The sequence below is a fragment of the Heliangelus exortis genome, chromosome 6 (genome assembly GCF_036169615.1).
Source record: "Heliangelus exortis chromosome 6, bHelExo1.hap1, whole genome shotgun sequence".
NCBI lineage: Eukaryota > Metazoa > Chordata > Aves > Apodiformes > Trochilidae > Heliangelus > Heliangelus exortis.
This window is the reverse complement of record NC_092427.1, coordinates 2,181,470-2,202,203: the sequence shown is the minus strand read 5'-3', so window position 1 is coordinate 2,202,203 and position 20,734 is coordinate 2,181,470. Positions and strand designations below refer to the sequence as shown.

General features: G+C 43.7%; 1 protein-coding gene across 2 annotated transcripts in view; it reads left to right on the top strand.

Annotated features, from left to right (window-relative positions):
* Window positions 1-12,032: 12,032 nt before the first annotated feature.
* The window catches only part of EPC2 (enhancer of polycomb homolog 2), a 41,786-nt gene continuing 33,084 nt past the window's right edge, over window positions 12,033-20,734 (top strand). The window contains exon 1 of one of the 2 annotated variants that reach the window (XM_071746390.1): window positions 12,033-12,459. In XM_071746390.1, the coding sequence (XP_071602491.1) occupies window positions 12,307-12,459 (153 nt within the window). In that variant the 5' untranslated portion in view covers window positions 12,033-12,306. The remainder of the gene's footprint in view (window positions 12,460-20,734) is intronic. The other variant, XM_071746389.1, reaches the window with a different exon arrangement.

Sequence of the window (20,734 nt, the reverse complement as noted above, 5' to 3'; positions counted from 1 at the left end):
GGGAAGTGTAATGGCTTTATTGATTTTGATCTTAAAACTTTTAGAAGATGGACAGCCTTGAAGGTGGCAGCAGCAAGGCTGAGAGGGTTGGGGTTGTTGGAGAAGACTCCAGGGAGACCTTACTGTGGCCTTTCAGTACTTAAAGGGACCTAAAGAGGGGGGAAACCTTTTAGCAGGGCTTATAGCAGCAGCACAAGGAGTGAGGGATTGAAACTGAGAGAGGGGAGAGTTAGACTAAATAGAAGGAAGAAATTTTTACAGTGAGGGAGCTCTCAGGTTGCCTAGAGAGGTAGGAGCTGCCCCATCCCTGGAAATATTCCAGACTCTGAGCATCCTGGTCTAGGTGAAGATATCCCTGCAGTGGGGTAGGACCAGATGGGCTTTAAGGTCCCTGCCAACCCAAACCATTCTATAGATCTTTAGATCTTTAGCTATAGGGTTTTACAAACTACAGAGGAAACATAGGATGTCCTAAGATGGTAGGACTCAGAAATCCACAGGGCTGAGTGGGGGTTTCTTGGTTCTAGAAAATGCATAAAAGTGCAAAACAAGATGGTTTGTTGGTGTTTTTTCGTTTGGTTTTTTTTTTTCTTCTGGTGTGTAATGTTGCAATTCTGAATATAGCATTAAAAATACTGCCTAAACCTTCCTTTTAATCTCCAGGGGACTTTACATCTGGCAGCAACTTGCAATGCACTGCAGAATATTCTGGAAAGTAGTGAAAAGTCCTCCAAAGCTTCGTCTTCTGCTAGGATGTGACTGAGCAGGAATATTCTGTAACAGATTGAGTTATGTTTTCTTCTCGTGCAGTAATTGGCTTCATGTTTCAAAATATGAGCCACTACAAATGATGTTTTTCCTGTGGATCCAGAGGTATCTTGTATTTACATCCCAGTAAGCTTATAATGTTGGAGAAATATGTTGAGTTTCAGGCCTGGTGTGACAGCTGCAGCTCTTTCAATCATTATTATTAAAGAATATTTGCACAATCTCTGTCATTTCAGAGAAATCTACAGAGAAAACCATGACTTCCCTTGCTTGATCACTGCAGAATGTAAAGACTCTGCTTATTGAGCTCAGCAAATATCACTTGTTGACTACACATCTCTACTTGGTTGAGCTGTAAATTATCTGAGGCAGAAAGTTTCACAGAAAATGAGTCTTTGTTTTAAGTAAGTTAATTGTTGCTGCTGCTCTGATCTTTCCTGCCTTTTTTCCAGACAAATATACGTTCAGTGGATGAGTGAGGGGATATATTGGGAAGTGGTGTGGGTTTGAAGTGGGATTTGCTTTGATATTTCTGTGCAAATCCATGTGATAGCTCACTGACTCATAGAGCTGAAAATAGGTAATGATATCAACCACTGAATTCTTTACAGGTTGGTGTGTTGGGTTTGGGGTTGGTATTTTTTTTTTTTTTCTTTTCTTGCTTAGCTAGCTGCTCTTCTGAAAAATCCAGGTCATTATCCAACTCTGTGCTTAGATTAAAACTCCTGGTAGCATCACTCTTACTCATGGATGAATCACACGGGAACACATTTGGGTCCTACAGAACAAACTGTGTGCTGCCTTAGTCATAAGTTTGTTTAGCAAATCACATGTCAGGCTTAAATTAAGCTCTTGCTTAAAGGGGATACTTTTGGAATAAATGCTGGAAAGACTGAGTGTAAGATTTATACTGGTTTCTACAGGTAAGATACTGAAAACTTCTCAAAGTAAAAGTAGAGAATAAAAAAAACTCTCTTCAAAACCTAGGCCCAGTCTTTATCCCCAAACCCACACCAGTTCAGCTCCTATTACTTCCTAATACTTCCTAATACTAATATTCTATCCACAGATGTAACTCAGTTTATTTTTGTCCAAGTAATAACTGTGAAGCTTTGATGTTACCTGAGCTGTTCTGCCCAGCCATGAACGAGGAGAGAACAGGAGAACAGGAATATACTTGAAATTATAATCTGAAAATGAAACACAGAATAGGCAAGATAAAGAAAACCACTTCAAAATATCCTTCTCTCAGAACAGAGCACCTGTGAGATTTTATGGAAAAGGGAGGCAGGAGCTGAGGTTGGGATGCTGAGGTTATCAGTCATGCAGCAGAGTGGGGTTGGGTTGCATCCATCTGTGGCTCTGGCTCCTGTGAGCCTCGTGCAGAAACACTGCAGTGAAAATGAACTCTGAAAGTCTATTTTCTAACAGATTACAGGTGTGGTTAAAAGAGGGGGGGGAAAAAAAAATCAAACAATTTCATGTATAAAAAGTACATCCTGAACAATGACATGTCCATGGGAATAGGATAACTGCTGAGATGAGATGGAATATTACAGCTAAACCCCACTGGAAAAAAACATCATCAGATCTCCTGGTGCTGTAGTAGACAAGGGCTCTGCTCTCCTTCTGAGCTGCAGAAAAGTGAAATCTTTCACAGTGCTGGTTTACAGAACCAAGTATCTGCCCACAGTGGAATGAAGACCTGAGGAGCTGTTTGTCAGGAATTTAATAACCCCAACAATGTGCCAAGACCTCTGGTTCCTTGCTGTGGTTTCTTGTCACGTGGAGGATCTGTTCCTTTCCACTTGGTAACAGAGCAGAACCCAACGAGTAATTAAAGAGGTGCCAGCAGGAAAGGAAATGTACAGGGAACCAAAACTTCCCAGTTCAGGGTATTTTAGTATGGCCCAGGTATTGTGAGGTCACTTTTTTCTCAATCATCTTTTGAGTTGGCCAGCAGAGTGAAACTCCTGAGTCTGACACTCACCATGACATAAAAAATCAAGGGTAAAAAAGTCAGTGGGTACAAAGCCCACTGCAGGGCTGGGAGAGCCCCACTTAGAAGCAGTTTGACATAGCAGGAGCCTCAGCTCCCAGCTCCTGGAAATCAGCACGACTGAGAATTCAGCCCTGGTCACTTCTGGAAATAATGTCACTTATTGCTAGAGGAGGACAGCAGCTGGGAGATGGTTGGGTTTGGTTTTGCAGGGGTGGGAGGGCAGGAGAAAGAGAGGAGGCTTCAGCCTTCAGTGCAGAGCTCGTGTGCTGTGTCCTCAAAACAAGACACATCCCCCCATTCTTTCAAGTTTCAGGGTTAAGATTTTTTGACAGAAATATTCCTTCTATTCCCATTTCTCAGCATGCAAGGCAGGTGATCTCTGAGGGCTGGAGCAGCTGATTTTTCTTCTGCCTTGCAACACATTTTAAGCTCAACGACTGATTGAGATTGGAAGTGTCTTCAGGAGCTTTCAGGTCCAGAAAACCTGGACCTTACCAGCAGGGCCATGTTGGGAATCAGGTTTAGTTTCTCTAAGCTTTCTTCAGTGGGTTTTGAAGTATCTCCAGTGGAAAGGATTCCCCAGCTTCTCTGGGGTGCTGCAACAGTGTTTAACCAAACTCAAGGTGGGTTGTTTTTTTTTTTTTCCTTATGCTTCCTCACTTTTCCTTGTTGCTGCTTGTAACTCTTCCCTCCCCTTTTCATGCTGGACCTCCAAGGAGATGTAGCCCATGGCTTGAAGCTTTGAGCCATCTGACCCCTTCAACCATTCCATGTTCTCTGTTATAGGAAATATAGGAAACTCTCAGAGTTTCCAGAGTTTCCAGTTCCAGAGAACTCCATGTTCTCTGTTATAGGAAATATAGGAAACTCTCAGAGTTTCCTGCCACAGGTAATTTCTGCAGGGAAGACACCCACCAGAAAGGCCACCAAGAAGAAAGGGCTTGTAGAGTGACTGTGAACTGCTCTGGCACATCCCAGAACTGTTGGTTCTGGAGATCAGGGGGACAGTGCAGGGCAGATCAAATAAGTTGACAGTAAGATGAATTCCTGCAGTGCCCACCACAACCTGGGAATGAATCTTCTCCCTGTGCTGATTCCCAGTATCAAACTCTGGTTTCTGTGTTGTTCCCCTCAGGCAGTGCTCCCTCTCTGCTTCTTTTGGCAGCAGCAATTCAGAATAACCATTTTGTTTCGTTTTCAGAAAGCAGTGGTTTCTTGTTTGGGTTGGTTTTGTATTTTTTTTTTTCTTTCTGATTTTGCCACGAGGAATTATATTTTGCTAGAAAGTGGCAAAACAGCCCAGGAAAAGCTCAATAATGTTCTCACAACCTTGGCTCCACGTTGCCTGAAGCTTTAAACAAAGAGATTGCTGTTGGGCTAAATCTCTGCATTTGTTTTTCTGCTTTGACAGTAAATATACTTTTTTCCTGCTAGAACCAGTGTATAAAAGGTTTATTGGCTCGGTGTTGAATGTAACAAGAAATGGGTTAGGAAGTGTTTTCTTTTGCTTTTAAGGGGTTGCTGTGGGTCAGTGGTACACAACACATGGTGTGCATTTATTATTATTTAAATTCTGAGTCCAGGCTATCCATCAAGTTGCCCGAGTGGGAAACATCTCAGAAGAATGGGTAAACAAACTGCAAAGAAATCTGTCTTTATATTTCCTGATGCAGTTACTGTAATAGAGAACTGTCAGTAGTTGGGGTGAGAGGAGATGGTTATCTCCTGCTTCATTGTATCTTGGTTTTAAGGAAAACTCAAATTTGTCATTCCTTTTGATCAAAGAAAACGTAGCCTGTATTGCATTATAAATTCATTGAGAGGAAAAAACTTAGGAGTTTACAAATGTAGTTGGGATAATCCAGATAGGTTGGGATTACAACTCCTTGCAATTTGCAGGCTTGTTTTCCTCTAAAGGATTAACCTGTGACTTCAGGAAAGGCTCACAAAAAATATCAGTGTGTCTAAAATCAAGAAAGAACTGTGCAAAGAAATCCATTAACATGCAGCCACGGGATACCTGGGGAGAAATGGGGAGGGCTTCATTTGACCTCCTTGAAATCCTTGCACGGGGATTTTTTTTTTCTACTGAAGATTTATGCTAAAACTCTGATGTCATTTTCTTTTTAAGTAACGTCAGTATTTTCCGCTCCTTTATTTCTCCTTTGTTTCTAAGAATGATTAATTAGTGACACTGCTCAGGTACTTGCAGCAACATTACCAAACCCAGTGATTCTTTTGTCTTGGAAGATTTTTGTTAGACCTGGAGCAGCCAGAAGCACTTGGTGTCCTGATTTTTAATCTCGTGTGCATTACTGAGGATTTCAGGGTTAGGAATTCCCATCACGCCTGTAACATTCACTCCCTGACTGTCCTATTGCACAAACATTCCCAGAGCTTTCCAAGCCTCAGGAGAAAGGAGTGGAGCTTGCCAGAAGTTTATCTTCCATTGCCTCACCACGGGTTAACCAAGACAGAAAGTGAAACAGCTGCAACTGGTTCTCCAGTGCTGTTTAACAAGGATTGTGTGGGCTCTCCAGAAATTCTCCTGCGTGGTTTGTTTACCTCTCCTCTTCTCTTCTTGCTTCGAGCTGTTTCCAGCTGCTTCTGCTCCTCTGTGCACTGTGTCAAGGCTTCCCTGTTCCAAGGCTTCCTATTCCAAGGCTTCCCTGTTCCTACTTGGCCACACATCCTCACTGTAGTTCCACAAATCTCAGCCTCTGTTACCCATCACCTGCATTCCTGTGCTTCCAAGGCAATGTGAAGACTCAGACCTTGAAGGCAGCACCTTCCCCTCACTTCCACCAGTGTCCTCTTACCCTCTCTGCTCTACCCCAAGCCCACAATTCAGTTCCCACTTTAAACCCTTTCCTTCCTGTTTGGTTTGTTTTTTTTTCCTGTAGTGAAGTTCAGCAAAATGTTGTGAGCTGTTGTGCTCTGTCAGGACACAAGGAGGAGGCTCTCCACATCCAGCTTCAAGTTCAGTCTTAAAGGAGCATGTAGTTAGACTCAGCTGTGTGAAAATACCCTCTCAAGATGTGAAAATACCCTCTCAAGATGTGAAAATACCCTCTCAAGATCAATCCAATGGGAAACAAAAGCTCTGAGAGGTGTTACACAGCCTGTAGATCTGTCCATGTGCCAACTTTCCCTCTTCTTCATTACTCAGCTTTCCCCCAGCACTGGGCTGGTTGGATCAGATGATCCTTGAGGTCCCTTCCAACCTGATATTTGACTTCAAATCCCTGAACTTTCCAGGACAGGACCTGGCAATGGGTATGAGGTTGTGAGGTCCAACTCAACTGCAAACACTCTGCTCCTCCTTCCCTGAAGAGTTTGTGAACCAAAAGCAGCTGCATGTGCTCAGAGGTGAGCTTCTCCCCCCAGGAGAATTTCAGGGAGCAATGCTGGATCTTTAGTCACTCAGATAACAAGAAATTGCTCAGCTGAGCACAGCTACCAGTGATGTTCTGAGGAAGCAAGAGCTGGTACAAATGTGTGGCTTTCCTGGGAGCAGGTGTGTGCATTTATCAAGATACAGCTGTCAGTGTAGCAAGAAGGCCAATGGCATCCTGGGCTGGCTCAGGAACAGCGTGGCCAGCAGGTCCAGGGAAGGGATTCTGCCCCTGTGCTCAGCCCTGGGGAGGCCACAGCTTGAGTCCTGTGTCCAGTTCTGGGCCCCTCAGCTCAGGAAGGAGATTGAGGTGCTGGAGCAGGTCCAAAGGAGGCAACTGGGCTGGGGAAGGGATCCAGCACAGATCCTATGAGGAGAGGCTGAGGGAGCTGGGGGTGTTGAGGCTGGAGAAGAGGAGGCTCAGGGGAGACCTCATCACTCTCTCCAACTCCCTGAAAGGAGGTTGGAGCCAGGGGGGGGTTGGGCTCTTTTCCCAGGCAACTCTCAGCAAGACAAGAGGGCACAAGAGGTCTCAAGTTGTGCCAGGGGAGGTTTAGGTTGGACATGAGAAAGAATTTCTTTCTGGAGAGGGTGATCAGGCATTGGAATGGGCTGCCCAGGGAAGGGGTGGATTCTCCATCCCTGGAGATATTTCAAAAGAGCCTGGATGTGGCACTCAGTGCCATGGGCTGGGAACCACGGGGGGAGTGGAGCAAGGGTTGGACTTGATGAGCTCTGAGGTCCCTTCCAACCCAGCCCATTCTGTGATTCTATGATTCTAAGATAGTTCAATGAGCACTGATCAGCAGTAGGTTGGAAGAGGAAACTCAACATCAGCTTTGCTATGAGACTTCAAAATAAGTTTTTATATATTGTAAACTTGGTTTTCATGGTTTTGCTCTGCTAGGTTTTTCTAAATGTTGAGTAAATCTCTTTTTAAGGCCTACTGAGTTTTTTCCCCCTGAAATTTAATGATATAAATACAATCCTTATTATGCTCCAATTTTACCAGAGGTTTTCTAAGTCCACCATAACCCTTCTTTTTCTCTTTACTCTGAAGTTACCTTTTTCCTGGTGGTAAAACAAATGAATGCCCAACATTTCCCCATTTAGTCCTGTGCCAGCAGTGGAAGCTGCAGAATGACCAGGAAGGGATGAGCCCACATCATCTGGTTTTGTTTAGGGCAAAGGGTTTCTTTTTTTTTTTTTGAGGGGGAGAGGGGAGACAATAGGAAAGTGGGTTTGTTTGTCTGAAGAGCAATAATAAAAATTTATCCTGAGATTTCCTCCTGTGCAGGAAGGGGGTTGTTTATGCTGTTGGCCATAATCCCCTTCTGTTAATATGTATATATTCCACTTAGTGACATATGGGAGCTGTGACTTTGAAGCCCCTGGACACTCTCCCACCCCCAAACCTTAGCAGGATCCCACTTGACACTTTCACTGCTTGCAGAAGCTCACACTGAGTGACACAGAGGATGCCACCCTGGAATCTCCTGTCAGAGATCAAAAGAACCAGGAGTTCCACCCCCTGTTTTCAGCACTAAGTGATCTCAACCATGTTCAAAATGCCTGCTTTAAAAAATCACCCCCAGATTCCTGTGTAGGATCTGCACTCCTACAGGTGGGTACTGGTTTTGCTTGCTGTTCTACATGATTTCAGTGTCAATATTCTGTGAGAAAGATGAACATCCACAGGCAGGCACCTCTGCATCACATTTTAGCCCTCAAGGTAAAACTGAAGGTCTTTCTGAGCACCTGCAATGGCTTTTGGCAGTGGCAGGGACCTGCTGGGCTGGTGTGTGGCAGGTTGTGTCACACCATGGCACCAGGACACAGTTTATCCTACAAACTTGTAGGTTTATGGGGGTATAATTCTGCCAAATTCACCTGGTGTCATAATTGCACTGCTGGTAACTGACTTGTTGAGTTGTGTCAAACTCAAGAATGGATTTATCCCTTGGCTCAGAATCCAAGATTTTGTGCAGTAACAAAGAGCTGCACCAGGTTCTTCTTGGGGAGCTGGTGACCCTCCCAGTGTACCCAACACCAGCACCTTCAGACATGAAGCACAGTTCCCTGTCCTGGTTTGGGCCAGGACAAGTGTTATCAGTCCTAGAAGCAGACACTGTCTGAGAAACTTGCTGTTAATTTCAGCAAGTGCAGCTACTTACAAGAGACTTAGCTAAAAGCAAAAGTACAAGACAGAAAATCAGCTTTACCCTGGCCCAAACCAGGACATTCCCTTTGCATTTTAAGTGTGTTTCTTGACATGGCAGTTTTGGTATAAAAATCTTAAATCAGGAGGAGCTTCCTGCTGCTTCTTAGCTCAAGCACCTCTCATCATCTTGCCTTCCTGCCCCAATCTGGGCAATCAGCTCTTTTTAGAGCTGCCTTTTTATATATTTTTCTGTGGTGTCTGTTGCTGCTGGGCTCGAGATTTTAACTTGGTTTTCAACTCTTACAATTTTCATCCAGAGCTTTAAATCCCTGAGAAGCTGTTCCGTACCAGATTTCAGGCTAGGGCTGACAGGTTTTGGTGACCTTAAAGAGGAAAATGTATGGGCCACCAGTCCCCTAAACCCTCTGAATAACTTGAAATAGAAATGGTTTGGAACAGCTGATACATTTAACTCCAAACATTAGCCACTAAGCATGCTTAGTAGCTACTTTGATCAAGCTCTTTCTCCTGACAAAACTCCCTTTGAAATGAATAGGACAGAGGTTCCTTTCACTTCAATAGGAGTTCTCAGACACAGGGAGAAAGAAGGACTTCATAACCTTTAAAAAGACTCCCCTAGTCCATTCATATCCCTCCTGGAAAGCTCAGCACTTTCCCTGGTGCTGGAGTTACTAAGCCAGCCTCCTGGCTACTTTCAGGGTCCCTTCCAGTGAGGCTTTGCTTAAACATCAGATCAAAACACCCCACAGTGAGGCTGCTGCTGAGGCAGGGACCTCAGTGCCTGGGGAAGGTTTATTAGCATAGATTCATCAGCATCACTTTCCTAATTGCATCTCCTAACACACTGCAGGACACACAGACAATCCTTCCAGACACTTCCTGGCTCAACGATTATTTTGGGTGTATTTACAACTCATTAGCACCCTACAATTCTGGTTATCTTTTTAACACCGTGCAATTAATTAAGGTTTCCAACACCCCACAAGCTTGAATGACACCAGGCTTTTTCAGAGGTCATTCTGCACTTCTAGAAGCTTTGTTTTTATACTATGCATGCTTTAAAAAAAAAAAAAAAAAAAAAATTAAATACTTTTTGTACTTATAAGGAATCACACAAAATAAAGAGCTATTACATACTCATGGCATTTCATGTGGTGATTATGTACACTGAGATTTTTTGACATAATCCTCCATAAGTGATGCTTCTGCTTGGTGTAAGACAAGGAAGATGTGCATTATTAGCAGAAAAAAAAAAAAAAAAAGACATAGGAACTTGCAAAAAGACCACTGAAAATGACCCAGGCTTTAGGCAGCTACAGTGAGAACAAATGTTCCTTGTGTTCCATGTCACTACAGAGAAGCAGAACCACAAACAAGGACATGATAAAGCACCCAAGCCTATAAAACTCTAATGTTCTCATTGATTTATGTGTTCAAGATAGATTTTGGGGTATTTTTGGGTTTACCAGCTTGCAAGGATGGATATTCAATTGCATTATCTGACAGAAAACAGGAAGGGAAGTCAGACTTCAACTGCTGAACAAATAATTCCCTTTGAGACATTGTTTCCTTGATTTGTGGATCAAAAGTTATTTCATTGCTAGGTCAAGTACAGCTCATAATTTTTTTACAGCAGAAATTCTTCATAAAACCTGTAATACTTTACAAGATGAGGATATCAGAGTATATACTGAGAAGATGCCTGGGCCTGATTTAAAGCTAAGTTAATATAAGTTGAAACTTTAGTTCTAGCTATGTTTAACTCTGTGCTTTTTTGACTACATAAAACCACTCAGAATTCTATAGGGCATCATTTAAAAAAAAAAATTGCATTGCCTGTAGAAATAAAATAATGGGATGACTTTAGGACTAAGAGCCACCTGGAGGGTAAGTATGTTGCCTTTTTGTTCTTTTTCTTTTTTTTTTTTTTTTTTTGGTTTGGGCAGTGAAAAAGAACAGAACATGCCCACAAAGGGAAAAGGTTATTATTATCTATTGTTCAGTTGTGCTAAATGAAAAAAAGCAAAAAAAAAAACCACCAAAACCCAACATCAACCAACTTACGGCAGTGTGTAAAATGTTCTTTCTTGCTAGAAGGGTGGCAGAAAGAGGAAAATTCTTCTGTTTTTTTTTAATTACTTGAGGAGGCACTTCAGGAGGATCCACCTGCTCCATGCAGCCAACCCAAATTTTTCAAATAATCACTGTTCAGCAGGGCTGTGGCAGAATCTGTGGGGTGGCATCTAGAGGGAAAAATTCATGAAACAAGAGCTGAAACTGGATTTTATTTACTGAGCCTGGAATTCCTGCCCCTTGTAGGGTGCACAGGTTTAAGTAGCTGCCTGAAGGTGTATTGTCCTCAGAAAGAAGAATTACTGAGAGTAATTAACTTCAGAAGAATTACCCTTTGGGAAATGGCAACTGTCTGCTGCTACCACCAATCAATTGTGAATCAGTCTGGGGATATCAACCTGATTTTGGGTGTTGGAAGCTTGGCCACTTCTAAAATGGTGCTGAACTATCAATTCAAGGATAGAAATTACACAACAGGAGTTGTCTGCTAACTCTAATCCAAGTTGAGAATTGACTTTATGAATAAAAAATATTTTAAGGGAATTACAAGCAAGAGCAGCCTGTCAGGGTTTTGTTCTCTGATGCTTTCCTGATAATTTTTAAAGCTTCATTTGTTCATACAAGTTCATTAACCTGATGATTTCATAGGAGTAGCTAACAAAATTTCCAGGTCTCTTTCCCACACAATGTTATCACTTCTTTATTTATCCCCTCTTGTATCACTGCACTTGTTTTCTCTTCCTTATCTCTCTCTGTAGCCAACACAATTCTTTATTTTTCATTTCGTAAAGCATGTGTTTATCAACAGTAGTTTTATTTCTTATACTGAACCCTCTGAGCAGCAAATGCCACAGGGAACTGAGCAGCAACAGACAGACTGAACCTACACGGTCAAGTTTTTTTTTGTTTGCTTCTGTTGTTTGGCCTTTTTTAGTGAAAAAAAAAGGAGTTTTAGATGCGATGGGCACACAGTGATGCGACAGGCGCGGCAACACGCTCCAGTTTTGTGTGTAAACACAGGCCCGTCACTCTTTGAAGAAAAACCGAGCAGTTCCGAGCTTCTTCCAGCTTTGCAACAAGCAACTAAACCAATTAAAAACTGGGTTTTGTTTTGGTTTTGACGTCCCAACCAATAAAAGCGAACACCCGGGCCCTCCGCCGGCCCTGAGGAGAGGGACCCGGGGCCGCTTCCCGCCGCGCAGTCCCCTCAGGGCCCTCCCTCCATCCCTCCCTCCCCGTCACGGCTCCTTCCCCGACACAGCCGCCCCGGCGCCGCTTTCTCCCGTCACAGACTGCGGCCTTCCCGGGTGTGTGTTTGTGTGAGAGACAAACGGGGGTGGTAGGGACACCGGAGCCTCCCCCATCCCCACCCCGACTCATCCCTCCCCGCCTCAGCGGGCACCGTCCCGCTCCCCCTCACAGCGCTGCCCCTCAGCCCCGCCGCCCCCTCAGCCTCCCGCCCTCGGTTGCGCGCGCACCGCACCCTCTTCCCTCTCCCCCCTGCTCCTCCTCCTCCTCTTTTCCTCCTCCTCCTCCTCTTTTTTTTTTTTCCTCCTCCTCCTTCTCCTCCTCCTCCTCCTCCCTTTCCCCCCCCTCCCTCCCGGCCCGAACTCTCGCGTTGGCTGTCGGGATCGCTGGCCGCTTTGGTTAATGTCCGCCATGTTTGCCATGGCGCAGGGAGCGGATCGAGCGAGCCCGGCGCGGATCTAGGGCTGCGGGGCGTGCGCTGTGAGCTACGGGCGGCCCCGCGGAGAGCTGTTCCGGGGCGGCGGGACCCTCCATGGTGGTGCGGGACGGGTACGGGAGCGGCTGGGAGGCGGCGGCGAGGCCGCACTGAAGGCCCCCCCCGCCCGCCCGGCCCCGGGGTGTTATTGTGAGGGGGAGACAATGAGCAAACTCTCCTTCCGAGCCCGGGCGCTAGACGCCGCCAAACCGCTGCCCATCTACCGCGGCAAGGACATGCCCGACCTCAACGACTGCGTCTCCATCAACCGGGCTGTGCCGCAGATGCCCACGGGGATGGAGAAAGAGGAGGAATCGGTAAGGGAGCCGCGCAGGGGGGGCACCATTGTTTATCAGACACCCCCCTCCCCTCACGGGAAATAGGCCATCGGCATTCACCAAGCGCACTACGCACGCTCCCCACCGCAGCGCTGCACGGTTCTTATGGGGCCCTGCGCAAAGAGCGCAGCGTAAACTGCTGTCCGACGCCGTAAGCGGGCCCTGCTCCGCCATCTTCTTTGCGTCCCGACTCGCGAGTGTTTTGATTAGTGGTGGTTGGGGGGGGAGGCCTTTACGCTAGCGTAAGAAGGAGGAAGGCGCAAGATGCCTCTCTGAATGGGGGAGCGAGCGCTGCGGCCGCAGTTGGCGTAGCGTGCCTGGGCCGCTGCCGCTCTCCTGAGGAGCGGGACCGGGACCGGGATCGGGACCGGGATCGCGGGGACCGAACCGCCCGGGGCTGCAGGGGGACAGCGAGCAGTTTGGGTTTCTAGAGCTCGTACCTGCTGCGGGAGGAATTCTCGGTAGTTGCTACGCGTCCCGCTCCCTACTTTTTATTATTATTATTTAATTTTTTTAATTTTTTTTTTTTTTCATAAAAGAGGCATTTTGTGCTGTGCTGTTTGCACCTAATGTCAGCGGCATCGCCTGGACGTATTTAGGCTTTTCAGCTTTTAGGTGGTTTCCTAATAACCCAGCGAGTGTTAAAAATCGAATATTTACACAAAATTCCCGGCTGGAAGCACTCGTGTGGTGCTGCTGCTTTTTTAGTATCAGAGAGGAGGAAAAAAGCTTTTACCCACTAAGTAAATACGAGATTTTGGGTTGTTTGTTTGTTTATTTTTTTGTTTGACAAGCATCACTTCGAAGATGCTCAGCTCTGGCTTAAATGTTGGGATTTCTTTTTTTTTTTTTCTTTTGCTGATTTTGAAACTCCTGAGCAATGTTGGGGTGTCAGGAGGCTGAGGTGTGCAGGATCTCCTGCTCTGTCCCTTCTTCCAGGCAGACCCGATAGTAAGTGCACCCTCCAGAATTTCCTCAATGAAATTCCCTCAATCCCTGTCCCCGCCTCAGCCAAACCCCTGTGCCTGTGGATTGGCTTCGCCGAGGTTACAGCTGTCAGAGGAGGCTCCATGCCTTTCCCATTGGTTTTTCCCACTTCTGGATATTAAAAAGCTGAATCCCCTCTGCCTTCCCCTCGTGGGTATTTATTTATTTCTTTCTTTTTGCTGTTTCCCTCGGTTTTTTTTGGTGTGGAGTGCACCGTGATCAGAACTCCCCATACTTCCCAAAGAGGGAATTTCTGCTGGAATCTGGGGGTGAATTTAAGAGAAACAACAGTTGTACTAATGAAGCAATCTTGGGGAGTTTTTAAAAGTCTCCCTTGCAATGCTTACACTTACTGTCTATAAATTGTGGCTTGTTTTTTTCAAGATGCTGATGTTATTTTGCTAAGTGATGTTTTCAATAAACTTGTTAATGAAAAAATTGCTGTAAGAGTTCAAGCAAGTTGCTTAACTGGTCTTGAAGAAGGTTAGATTTATGCTTCAGTAAAACTGCTTTGGTATTGTACTCAAATGTTGCTTCTCTGGAAGAATGAGGTTTATTTTCTGTGTCTGATATGTTATGCAATGGTTTCAAAATGAAGTGTTCATGGAAGTGATATATAAGGATAGTGCTAGCCACATCAGCCAGGCAGGATTATGAAATGTGGTATTAATAGTTTGTTTAGATTATTGCCATGCAGTGGCAGTTTCACTCAACCTTTTCTGCGGTTGCTTTTCACATATTTTTTTTTTTTATTTATTTTAAATTTTTGTGGTAGTAGTATGTAAACTACCTCCTTCTTGGATGGATGACAGTCGTTAAATATTTGCCAAGTAATTAAGCAGCTTTTATTCATGGCAATAGTGCTGGGATCGATTTGCTGTGTTTTTAAGAGAGACACTTGTGGGGGTGGGAGGCAGATCAGCATATTCATTTCTGATGTCTCAATTCCTCCAGTGCCTCAAGGTCTTTTTTTAGCCCGGGCTTTAGCTAAGGGTGCATCTCAGGAAAGGTGTTTGAAGCCCCAGGGTAGCTGAGGGTTTACAGAGACACAAAACAGACCCCAGAATGCTGTCCCTGCTGTACTGCCCTGGGGGAAGCCTGGATGCAATCAGAAAGGTTTTGTAGTACAGGTGTAGTGTGGGCTCAAGCATCATCTCCCAGGGCTGACTTTGCTGAAAAATAACTGTATTTACAGATTTGCAAGGTTTAAAATGGTTGAGATTGGCACATCCTCCAACCTGTTCTTTACACTATAGCCTTGCTAGTACAGGCATGTGATTTGCTTTCTTCAGGACTGATATTTTTATATTTAAAAAATGCAGACTTTGTTTTTAAAATGTATTGGTGTGGTGGATTTTTACTGTTATTTAAAAAAAAAAAAACACCAACCTTTTTAAACAAGTATTCTGGTTTGGAACTTTAAAGCTTGGAGAGGGCTTAATGATTATCCCTCATTTCTACTACTATTCCTAAAATTATGGGGACTGTGTAATAAAATGCAGCCACTGGGGTCCCAGATTGGGCACCCCACTGCCAAGAAGTGCAGTGTGTCCACATGAACATCATGATTTGACTTTGGAGCTCAGTGAATATTCTAGTTCTGTTTCTCTGTAAGTATCATAGAGATTTACCTCCACTTGCAGCATTTTACAGATCAGCAGCTCATTTCTCTCACTTGGAGATTCCAGCTGTGAAAGGATTAGGCTCCTGGTCTGCAGCATGTTTATGTCAGCAAGTGTCTATAATTTACCCTAAATTAAACCCCAGGAGAAAAAAAAAAATTGTGTGGGTTTGTGTTTAGTTTGTTTGTTTTTAAAGTCGTGTAAGGAAGAGATTCTTGTTAAGCAAAAGCAAGAAGATCTTTTGTGAGCTTCAAAAGCTGAGTAGGAACATTTCATGTTGTTTTTATTTTGATGAGCAAGAGCTGTATTTCATAATATAATGAATTGTTTTGGCTAGGAGGGGGGGAAGCTGCAGAGCAGATAAGCCCTGGTTTTGTTTCTTATCACATAACTCTTGTGTTTTGTATTTGAATGCATATTACTGGAGATTGCTGAGTTGTGGGAGAAAAATCATGCTTAAGAACAAGGCAAATTCAGGCTGGAGTAAATCTGCTTGAGCCAGGAAGCTAAGAGCATGCTGGTGCTTGATACCTAGGTTGCCTGGTCAGAGCTGTCTGAGTATTCCTCTCAAAATTCTCCTGTGAACAGATATTTGTTCCCAGCTAAGTTTGACATCACGTGGAAAGGCTGAAGTTGGAGAGGAAAAAGTGCATGAATGGCAAGCTGGGGACATGGTTTGATGTTACTGAAATGCTGCTGAGTAAGGATGCAAAGTGACTTCCATTCTCAGCCCTCCAGTGATCACCTCAGGATGATCTCTCACTGCTCATGAAATGATGCTCATTGTGAGTATTTTCCTGAGGAGCTGGAAGCAGTTAACTTCAAGTTTTTTCCTGCTCTTCTGTTCATACCCCCTCCATCCCTTAGCTCATTCAGTTTCTGTTGTGACACAGGGAACTCCACGTGTTCAGCATCCAGGCATCCTTCAGCAGTGCTGCTCTGAAGCAGCATATTCATTCTCCTTTTAAAGCAGAAAACATTCATTTTTCACAGGTCATAATTTTTTGTTTGGGTGTTTTTTGCAGTGTAACGTGCTGAGTATTGTTGCTGATACAATGAACTGGAGGAGTTCAATCAGGACTTTGAAGTATGTGCATGCACACAGGGATGTTAATTTCATGGTAGTATTATCTTATTTTTAAAAAAATAAAAGCTTCTTATGACCTAGCCCTACAACCACAGTTTCTTGCACATACTGTGAGACCTAAACATTATTTTTTTCTGTGGTATCTGTTCATGAGGTCAAATAGCAGTCACTTAATCATTTCTTAGAAGGGCTCCTTCCTGCATGCATGAGCATCAACACATTGGTGTTGCTTGGAGACCTTAGGGGTGCTCTGCTTCTGGCCCCTCTGTCTTTTGATGAAACATTTTGCATTTTACATATTTTGCCTTTTTCAATGTGCATTGCATTAGCAGGTAGTGTCACACTTTTTTTTTTTTAATGAGTACATTAATGGAGTTGTCCACACTGTAAATGTCAAGGCAGGAGTCTTGCTTGATACATGTTCCACAGCTGCTTTTGTACATAGAAATATTACAGATATTTTCATAGCATGACTGATTTTTTTTTTGTTTTGTTTTGATACCAGTTGAGCAGTAATCACACTAAATCATAGTTGTTGACCAACAGATGCCTTAAAGCAATTGCCTTAAACTTTACAATCATGAAAGTATGTTAGAGAGGTGAAGTTCTGTTGTTAGGTGCACTGTCAACACCCCTGATTTATTGGAAGGTGCTTAAACAAATGCAGTCAGGTATTACAGACTTGCACAGGAAGGGTGGGGTTGGAAGGGGACCCTGGAGGTCATCTTGGCCACCCCCCTGTTCCTTCTTGCCCAGGGCCATGTCCAGGTGGCTTTGGAGCATCTCCAGGATAGGAGATAAGAGATGTGTGAGGGCTTATTGAAGCTGTGAATCAGAGAGAGCTACTTGGTACTGTCTGATGCACTCGTGTTCAGGTTTAAAAGCTTCAAATCTCCATAAATGCCTCCCCATGTGGGCAGAGCCTGCTCTGACTTGAGGTTTGTGTGTTGGATCTCCATGCCTAACCTGTGGTTGAACCCTCAAAATCACTTACAAATGGGAGGCTTTGCAGGACAAAGGAGAAGCCAGGACACCAGTGTGTGAAATGGAAGGGTCGTCAGAGGATAACTTCAGTTCAACCATCCAAATATTCTGTAAACTAAAACTCCCTCAAAAAGACAGCAGAAGTTAAAGTAACAACCTCAGAAGATTCTAGTTCTATGCAAAACTAAGTGAAATCAAGATAGCAGGATTTCCTTAGGAAAGAAACAGGGTTTGCTTGGTTGGAAACAACTGGTTTATGTGTTGGGGGAAATGTAATTGCCAGTTGAAGTTTGTTTCTCAGTTTGGGTTCAGCACCTTTATTTATTTACTTGTTTTGGGTATGTTTGGAGGCTGCTGGGGTTGCTGAGGTACGTTTGGCAGTAGGGAATGCTGTGTTGTAATCCTGATTCATAGAACTTTCAACTTCAGTCCTGTTGATGAGACCTCTTCCCCTGCCTTCAGGTCCTGGCTTTTCCTGCCTCCCTGGGAGACCCATTGCATCACGCAGTGACATTCCCTACATTTCAGCTCAGCTTCCCAAGCCTTGGATCCTTCCAGTGCTTTCACCTGCAGTATTTCTGTGTGACCAAGAGAAACTTCCTCTCCTTCCACTGCTGGTACTTGGTACCATCCCATTTGATAATGGATGCTGTGTCAGATTTAACATTGAGTATCTTGGATTATGTTAACTGCAGTGGGGATGAAAACAAACCCTTGCTGAATTTGGACCCCATTTATCTGCCACGGGAGCTGAGTGAACTCTTAAACTGAGCAGCTTTTAATTTGCTCTGGCTCTGTTTCATGTGGTTGAACACTGCAGAGATTGGCTCTGAAGCCTCCAGCTCCAGCTGAGTTTGTTAGGGATTATCCCATCAACACCCATCACCCCAAAGAGCTGCCTCTCAGTGTAGGATCAGCCTGTGACAAGGGTCAGGAACTGGGCTGGGGGTTGCTCTGAAGCTCCAGCTGAGCCAGACAACCCCTGCTCTGCAGCTGGTAGGGATGGGGCTGCTTTGCAGGAGGCTGATGGAGGTGAAACCCCCCCTGGAAAAGCTGAGGAGTGGTCAGGAACATGTGGGGATAACAGAAAGCTTGGGAACCGAGGAGCTGGAGAGTGCTGAGCTCCTGGTGTCATCCTGAGGTTAGATGGGTTCAGCCCTATCTTAAAACCACCCTCTTTAATTTAGATAAAGTCGGGGTTTGGCTGCAGGCTAAAGTGGTTTGCATGGGGTCAGTTCACAGCAGTCCCTGCAATCTCTCCTAACTCGTTTGGGTGCCTGGGTCCCTAGCAGAGGAACAATGGTATCTGCAGGGGTGTTAATTGGGAGTCACACCTCGAGTCATTATGCAGGAACTTTCCCTTATAGGTAGGTTTCCTCGGGATGAGGTGTAATTCCATGATGAAAGCTGAGGGGAACTTTTTGAAATCTGCCTCTGCTGCTCAGCTCTGGCACGTTTTGGGTGCAGGGAGCAATTTTTCTGTTTCCTTCAATTTAAGAAGGAAGCTCTGTTAAGAAACACTTCGGGGCAGGTTCAGGTGGGCTTTGGGTTGGGTGCTGCCAGATTGGTTGTGGGTCCTGCTTGGCAAAAAGGAGCAGCAGTCAGCTCTGTACAGTTTCTGTCCTGACTGAGATGAGTTGAGATGTCCTGTTGGAATAATTGGGATGACAGACATTAAATCTGCTTATAATAATCTTGGGGTTTTTTTTTTATAAGAAAAATTTATTTTTTTAATCAAAGTTATTTTTTATCTAAGTTATTTTTGATAAGAAAGATAATTCTGGTGCTGGATATTCAAAAGGTTATTTGTCATTTGTTTTGACAGCAAAGCTAATAAACAAAGCCTTGGTTTATGTTTATTTGAACATTTGTATGTCTTAGCATATTTCTCCTTTTAACTGTTCAGCTGTTGAAGGCTTAGGTGTCACAAAAGCCACTGGTGCTGATGTTTCATTGGGGAACTGAAATTGCTGAAAAAAGTAGAGAAGAAATGAACCAGGACTGAATTATTCTGTATGAGGATTCTGTAAAAAGCAGAGAAACTAAAAGTAGTGTCAGTGTAGACTGTCATAAGCTTCCATTTAATATTGACTGGTTCTAGTCAAAGAAATGAAGTATTTCAGAATACACTGCTTAAAAGTGTTGATTTTAATCTGTTTTACAAATTCCTACTTGTTAATATATAATAATCCCTGAAGTTTCTGAGTTAAAGTACTGCCCTGCTCGTAACAGTAGTGCTCTAAATATGAGGGAGCAGAGGTTTGTAGAAATAACCTCCCCCAGGTTCTTATTTTTTCCTGATTTTGATGCAGCTCTAATTGGGATTAGTATATTTACACCAATAAAATGCCAAATCCTTTAAGGCAGAAGGAGAGATTACCACACCTGGTTCTCATTGTTTGTTTTTAAAAAACATTATTTCTTCAAATGAAGCCAACAAGGAAGTGCCTGGAGTAGGAATGTTGGACTTCATTAGATATAAATGTGCCTTTGGTCTGTTGTTATTTTAAATGCACACTTAAATGGAGAGGTTGGTGAGCTGGTACTAAAATACATCATCTCAGATCCTTGGTCACACACCAAGTAGTTCATATATATATTTATATATAATATCAGTTCTTAGCCAGGATACTTACAAATGCTTCCTCCCCCCCTTTTCCCTCAGTGTTTGCTGTGGTTTACATTTCTGTAATTTGTTTTTCTTGGCTTTCTGTCTTTTTTTGTGGCTGCAGTTCACTTTTTCTCTGTTTGACCAGTTTGAGGTGCCTAACAAAAGCCTCCTGGTACTGTCTGATTGCCCTGTGCTGAGCTAGGAACAGACACTGCATGTCTTGCAGTGGTATCAGTTATATACTTACTAGATAAGTAAGACAGGCATTCTTATTGCAGAAAGTTTAAAAATAACAATTATGTTTACTGAGTTACAGGGTTTTGAATTAAAATGAAATTTTATAGTTACTTTTTAATAATATTCTTTCCTATCAATTATTTTTAGTGTACATGTGGTATAATATATTTATTTTAAACCTTTTTCCAAGCTGTCCTAACTTTAGAATCATTCTCTGGCATCTTTTGTTTTTACTATAATATGATGGATTTCTGTTTGTTTAGTCAGGTCTTCAGCACTCCAGTTTTTATCACTTTGGTGAGGACAAAAACTCAGTTACACAAATTCCCTGGTAGCTGTGTAAGTAAAGCTAAATAAAAATCTTTAATAATGACTTTGGATCTTGCTCCTGGAAATAAAATGTTGCAAACCAGTCAGAAGGTTAAATGCAAAGTGCAGGAAGAGGGGTTCTGTGGGCACCTTGTTCTCAGGTGTAAAAGTTACACCTGAAACCTTCCAGGGAATTTTCGTTGCTGATGAAGATGAAATGAAAGGGCCCATTTGGAGCTCAAAGTTTTGGGAACTTCATTCCAGTGCTGCTTTGAGCACAGAACCTGATTTTAGTGCAGGTGTTTATTTGATTTAAGGAGCCATGCACGTTCACACCTCTTGGAGTGTTGTAACCAGCCCTGAGGCTCCTGATGGGCACCAACACTTACCCTGTGTGACAGGAGTGAGGACTGATGG